At 29.9% G+C, this 6,852-nt stretch overlaps 1 protein-coding gene across 1 annotated transcript; it reads right to left on the reverse strand.

Moving 5' to 3' along the window:
- Positions 1-988: 988 nt before the first annotated feature.
- On the reverse strand, positions 989-2,805 carry LOC140829841 (probable WRKY transcription factor 40). The gene is made up of 4 exons (XM_073193127.1): positions 2,661-2,805; positions 1,980-2,261; positions 1,753-1,869; positions 989-1,599 (listed from the first exon to the last, which is right to left on the reverse strand). Exons 1-4 carry the CDS (start codon positions 2,727-2,729, stop codon positions 1,225-1,227), a joined length of 843 nt encoding a protein of 280 aa, XP_073049228.1. The 5' UTR covers positions 2,730-2,805; the 3' UTR covers positions 989-1,224.
- Positions 2,806-6,852: the final 4,047 nt, after the last annotated feature.

Genomic DNA, 6,852 nt, shown 5'->3' on the forward strand with positions numbered 1-6,852 from the left:
AGTATCATATGAAAATTTTCGATATGTGAGAAATTATATTGATATTGTATCCAGATTTCGGTATGGTATATGTAGAATACTGATACACCGAAATTTCAATACGATATTATATCATTCATATCGACACTTAATTCTGGGAAAAAAATAAACAAATCATTTCAATATGATTACATCAACTTAGGACAAAATTATATTCAAGTAGAAGAACAAGACCGAAAAATATGTTTATTTTGTTTTATTTATAATTTAATCATCTAAGGCATAGTTCGGTAAACATGATAGGATAAACATGTGATATATAATATAATGATAAGTTAAAGATAAATAAGATGTATGATATTATATTTAATTTTTGGTATGATTTTAATAAGAGTGACTAAATTTGTATATTAGATTGTAATGACAAAATTAACCTTATCATAATAAATCTTATAATTTCAAAGTTGTTGCTTGAGTTCATATTTTTTTATCTGTTAATACGCTGATAGTGCTTGCATGATTTATTTAATTTTACCTAATTTTATATATTATATAATATGATAATTGAGCCCTTGATTTTGTGAGTTAAGTCAAATATCAATTTTTAAGGTTAATCGGGTGATACTAATAATTTTATTAAGATTTATAAAAATTATATATATAATTATCTCGAATTCATTTATATATTTATCATATTATATAATATATTAAAATAATAAAAATATTTGTTTGATTTTAATTTCTACCTAGTAGCATAGATTTATAAAAATCATTTATAAATTGAAGGTAATTAAGTCATTTGTAGTGTATTTTATCATTAAATTAAAATTATGGCACTTCATAGAAGTGACATTTTATCCTTATAAAAAATTATTTATCAAGGGCCCATGATAATATTACGGGCATTTTAAAAAAGTACCAAACATGAGATAAAGAGGATTATTTATCAATCCTTCTCTTATCCCATATACCAAACTATGCATAAAAATATTATATTTCGGTTATACCGACAAAATTCGGTATCTTTATCAGTAGTAAATTTCTCGGTACTGTAATTTTGATATACCTCTAATTACTCTGTAGCTCCAAATCATGACACCTATAATAAACCAGTTGTGACGAAGCACAAAATGGATTAAACAGAGGATACAAACATATATACGCAACATGCTTTTGAGGCATTCATTAATGCAGAAAATTGGTCCCTTTAGTTTGATTATTTGTCCATCATTTTTCTGTGTTTTGTTATATATCCTCTAGTATTCTTCCTGTCACCGCCGCAGCAATGGCAGCTCTGAAGCTGGGGTTTCTTGTCAAGGATGCAGCCATTTGTTGAACGAAAAACTGTTGAAGATCGATGTTCTGATAATGATCATGACTTGCAGTCGCACAATGAGTTTTGGTGCATACTTTAGTATCTGCAGATTCAAGAATTGTCGTAGGGCCCCCACACGTTGCAGAGAACGAGTCAGACAACCAAGCTCCGGCTAGTACTGATGGTGACGTAACTGGGATCTCGGCCCTGGAAGGAAAGTGGTGGTGGTGGCCGCAGTCAGGGTGGTTGTGCTGACCTTCATACGTGACTAGTAAAAGGGATGGATCATTGGGGCTTCTCTGCACCTACACGCACACACACAATTAGGAGAACGAGTTATTTCATAGGTGACTAGGTACGTACAATTGCTCATACGACATTGAACATTACTGACATGTCTGACGAAAAGAACTAATATGATTAGTGATTTCGAAGCGTGACAAACACACAATTTTAACCTTCTTTTTCACAGGGCAAGTTGGGGCGAAAGAACACTTGTAGTAAGCTCTAGGGGATGGATTATCTTTGGTGACCTTCTGGCCATACTTTCTCCAGTGATATCCGTCCTTCACTATCTGCAATGTTTCCAAAGACATTGTACTCGATTTATGATATTATGAAGTAATAATCTATGAGAATTATAATTCGTTGAAATCAAGCTCTAACTAGGTGCTAACTAACTTACCAGGCTCATATCCGATGGATCGATCCTTACATAAACTGTTGAAACATTTGATTCTATTACATCTTTTGGCCTGTCTGGTGACAATATATCATCATAAAATCTTGGATTATTTCCGAGGTTTTCAAAGTCGCCGTCGTGGACGCTTCTCTTTGATATTCTCGAGATTTCATTCTCAGAGCATTTCTGCATCAGGCTAATGTAATTTTTACCAACATCTGTCAGCATGACCTTCAGTCTCTTGTTCTCAGCTTTTATTTCATCCAGCTTCTCGATCAAATCAGGCTGCATATTGAATTTCAATTTTCACACACACACACACACACACACATATAAATATAAAAATAAAAATAAAAATAATGATTTGGAATCCACGTTTGATTCTTCGAGCATTCGAAATTTAGTGTCGGAGTGATGATATTGCACTAGACACGTCCAATAATTTTTTTTTTAAACTTTTAAACTTCATTTATCGGAGTGATGATATTGCACTAGACACGTTAGAATTATACGGCGTCAAGTCTGCAATATCCGATGCACATATATACGAAAAAATTAGAAATAAAAAAGAAACAATTCATTGAATTAAAACAAAATTAAATTTTGTTCTCATGAAGTAATACATAAATCTTTCTATATTATTTATTAGCAAAAGAATTTAAAATCTGAAAATATCAGACGTACCAGGCTTTCACTAGAGGTGTTAACATTGACGTCCATAGTAAGGGTTGTGTCCACCACTACTTCCTCCATCTCTGCAATTTCAAAGCTTAATTTATTGTGCTACAATATAATCTTCCGTTTTAGATGGATGGGAAGGATATATATATATATATATATATATATATATATATATATATATATATATATATATATATATATATATATATATTGCACACTCATCATGCACATTTATGTGTGCGCCATGAGATGACACTTATATATTGGATGTGTTAAAATATAGAAACATTGCACATCCAACATACGAGTGTTACATCATCGGTGCGTATACGAGCATATACAATTATATGTATATATATGAAAAGATGAACAAATACTAAAGTCAAGTCTTTATAGTCTTTGTATTATTAATAGAAAGTCGAGAAGCTGGACGAAATTGATCGATCGATGACATGGAGAATTTTCATGAAGGAATTAATTATTGTTCGTCTAGATGATGTTAATTTAAATAATTAAATTAGTTTAAATTTTTATAATCGTGTCTTATGCAGCTTACTTCTTTCAATTTGATTATTTTATGATATTGAATATATATTAGTTAAAACGTTTCTAAAATTTTTGCGTGAATTTTTTTTTTTTAAAAAAACTAAGAATTTATAAATTGTGAAATTGAGTATAATCTTGCAATAAAATATTAAAATTTTTTTAAGTAAAAAAAATTAGTCAAAAGTTTGAGAATCAAATTAAAATGGGAAAGTTCCACGAAATCTTATATAGTCCAACGGATCATGCGTGTTGCAAGCAAGTTAAAAAGTATTGTTGAGTTGTTCAGCCCGAAGATAGTCTTCGTGGGATCCTCTCGAGCACAAAAGGAAAAACACTTTTGTTGTATATTTTGATATCTCTAAAATTGACACATTTAGACGGATCTAATCTCATTTCAAAATTTGCCTTAATCCTTTAAAGCTCATACCTTATTGTTGATCAAGGGTCCCAGCAATCGAGCTTAACCATATAGTAAGACGTCCGAACACATATGTTTGAGTCAATGAATCTTTAATAAGGTCAATCTCCTCAGCCCTATTTACTAGAAGTCCGAGCCCACCAAAGAGACATCGAAATCCGAGCTCTAATGCAAGTAGGAATGTGAAGACATTTTCGTTGATAAGAGATCCCGATAAATACGAGATTTTATCAAAATTCATTGAGACAAGACAACAGTTTTAGCCGTCATAAAGAGTCTTAGCTCTTGTAGTCAGGGAGTCCCACTATATGATGTCTCTTATCTCAAAGAATTCTACTATCATAAAGTAGGCAATCACTCATGCCTCTATAATATCAGGTATTAGTATACGATTTTACACACTCACACTTTCTTACTCGCTTAACACTATTATATCTCACTCTTAAATTTGTTATACATACTGACTTAAGCATCAGAAGAGTCACGTCGGAAAACTTTCTGGCGCCTCCTAACCAATTTTTGTCTGTGTAGAACCCAAAATATCAATCCAATTCACTCAGCCGCGAAAAATTTGAATACTTGCATTCCAGACTGAACTTATAAGAATTTTTGAAAGAAACATATAATTCAATCCGTGTCTGCAAATTCAAGGAGCTCACCAGAAAAATTTAGTTAAGCCTTAGGTTACCATGATGGTTTAATAATTAATTGAATCGGCATCAATTATTTTATTATTTCTATATAAATTATTAAAAAATTGTTGACCAAGCTATTATTATTATTATTATTATTATTTTCCAAAACACACTGAATTAATACATATTAAAAATATTTTATCCTAAAAATTTTTGGGAAGAAATAAAATATGTAATTAAATCTTGACTCAATTACTTGACGAAGACTTTGATATCACTATTCTTTTATTGGCATGTTGCTATATGTCACCAAAGAAAGGCATCATCAACGTAATTGGGATGACGTATTTTGATTGTGGCACACATGAAACGTCACATGGAAAGGAAAACAAATTAAACCACTAAACTGTTGAAAAATAATAATTGTGTTGAAAAATAATAGTTGATATATTTGGATGTTGAAAAATAATAGTCGTAAATATTGAAAATTAGTGTGTGATGATATATGTAATGATATATTTATTTTTGGATTATTTTCAAAGAAATTCTATAAATAGGTCTCTCAATTTGTGAAGGAAATCACAATTGAGTAGAGAATTTTTTATATAAAGTGCGTAGTTTGATAAATTTTGTGAGTTTGAGATTTTATTTTTTTACCGTAAAATTTTTCTTGTAACATAAACAATATTCATACACAAAATTCTACTTGACTACCTGGACTACTTAACGTTAAATTTGTGAAAAATATAGATGTCAGTGTTTGAATTAAGATTCAGTACATAACCACAATTTTTTAGAATTAGTACCTGACAATCCTACAACTGTAGTTTTAACTCCCTACGAACCCACGTTGACATTTTTACCCTTTTATTATTTAAACAAATACATTATTTTAGCCACAAAAATTACATATGTCTTCTCCATTTAAAATATAATTTTGAAAAAATATTGTTTCTTAACATTGAATAAGCGTAAATACTCATTTTGACATACAAAGTACCTATTATGGGGTTTCAGATAATTGATTTCGCTCTTTCAATACTCCAATATATTAATCACCACAAATTTAGTCATTGTTGGTCTTTTCATGAAAAATGCATTAAGATGATTTATTCATGTCATTAAACACGTCTTTTAGCATTAAATAACCGATGTTTTAGATGTTAGTCTTACGGTTTAGAGTGGTTACGGTCAGTTTACGGTTTTTTAGTGAAAAATATTAGAACATATATTCTAATTTATTTGAAAACGTCAACAATGTAGCGTCTTCAAATATAAAATATAGTTCAAATCATACAAAGATAAAACAAGATAAAACAATAATCAAGATTCAAAACTAAGTTAATAATTTAACAACGCAACAGACTAACAACAAAAATTATATTTACACTACTTTATCATTTTTTTTTTGTTTCAAACTTCAAACAAAATATTGTAGTAAAAGAAATGAATATTTTAATTAAAGACTAATACGAAAAATAATTAAGAAGAATATAAGTTTTCTTTGTATGATTAATAATTTTGAAAAGAAATGAGATATAATGAATGACGACTTTTTTAATTGAATATGTTACTTATAAATTAATATAATACTAGGCCAATATTATGGCAAGCATTTAGACAGTGCGGTTTTTAGCAAAAAAAATAACCGAACCGCGTATGCGGTGCGGTTTATGGTTATTATTTTAATCGCGATTTTATAAAATATTAGGAAAAATAGTACGGTACAATTCTGTTCGGGAGGTTCGAGCGGTTAATTAAAAAATTTGATCACCCTATGTTTCATTTAAACAAGGCATATTTTATTTGATTGTTGGTCTATAATAATTGAGCAAGATCCAACGGAAACAATCGTTTTGATCCGTTACCGTGATTTCTTGTTTTATAAAATATTTTTCTTTATATTATTATCATATTGATATTGTTGGGGTAGAAGAGCAATTGAAATATGATGATTGGACTCATGTACAGTTTAAAAGATTAAAGTTGTACTGTTACCATCGGCCTTAACTTTTAATAAAATGACAAGTACTCGGTCTTACGATTGACATGAGAGCTAAAATCACAAGTTTGATAATTATCATGATTACGATTAATGTAATTATCGAGAAGAAGATCATTGAGCGCAATAATTTCCTCTGCTAAAAGAATAATTGAAACTTGACGCTTGAGCTTTCATACAGTTTAAAATATTAAAATTATACTGCTTTGGCGCTATTCAAAACCTTTTTGAGTGCTCTCAAATTCTCGTGAGGTAGTGGAATGTTGTAGAGTAGTTGAGAAAAAGACATGTCGAGAGAAAGACTGAACTATCCTAGGCTCGTGTAATGACCAAGAACGTGTTGAAGAGAGTTGATTATTCTACTAGACTCGTGTAAAATTAGCTAGAATATTGTGTGGAAACTTCTTGAGCAATCTAGCTATACTTGGACAATGAACAAAACTTCTTGCGTGAATTTACAGAAAATGGAAAAAATCAAATATAAATTAAATCTCTTTAATTTGGTTAATCTTCATCAGAATTTAGCAAAATAACTTCGTTTTTTGTTTTTTGAAATTATGATGATAGATCTAGAATGTAGATTTTTACGCGTAT

The sequence above is a fragment of the Primulina eburnea genome, chromosome 4 (genome assembly GCF_022965805.1).
Source record: "Primulina eburnea isolate SZY01 chromosome 4, ASM2296580v1, whole genome shotgun sequence".
Taxonomy (NCBI): Eukaryota; Viridiplantae; Streptophyta; class Magnoliopsida; order Lamiales; family Gesneriaceae; genus Primulina; species Primulina eburnea.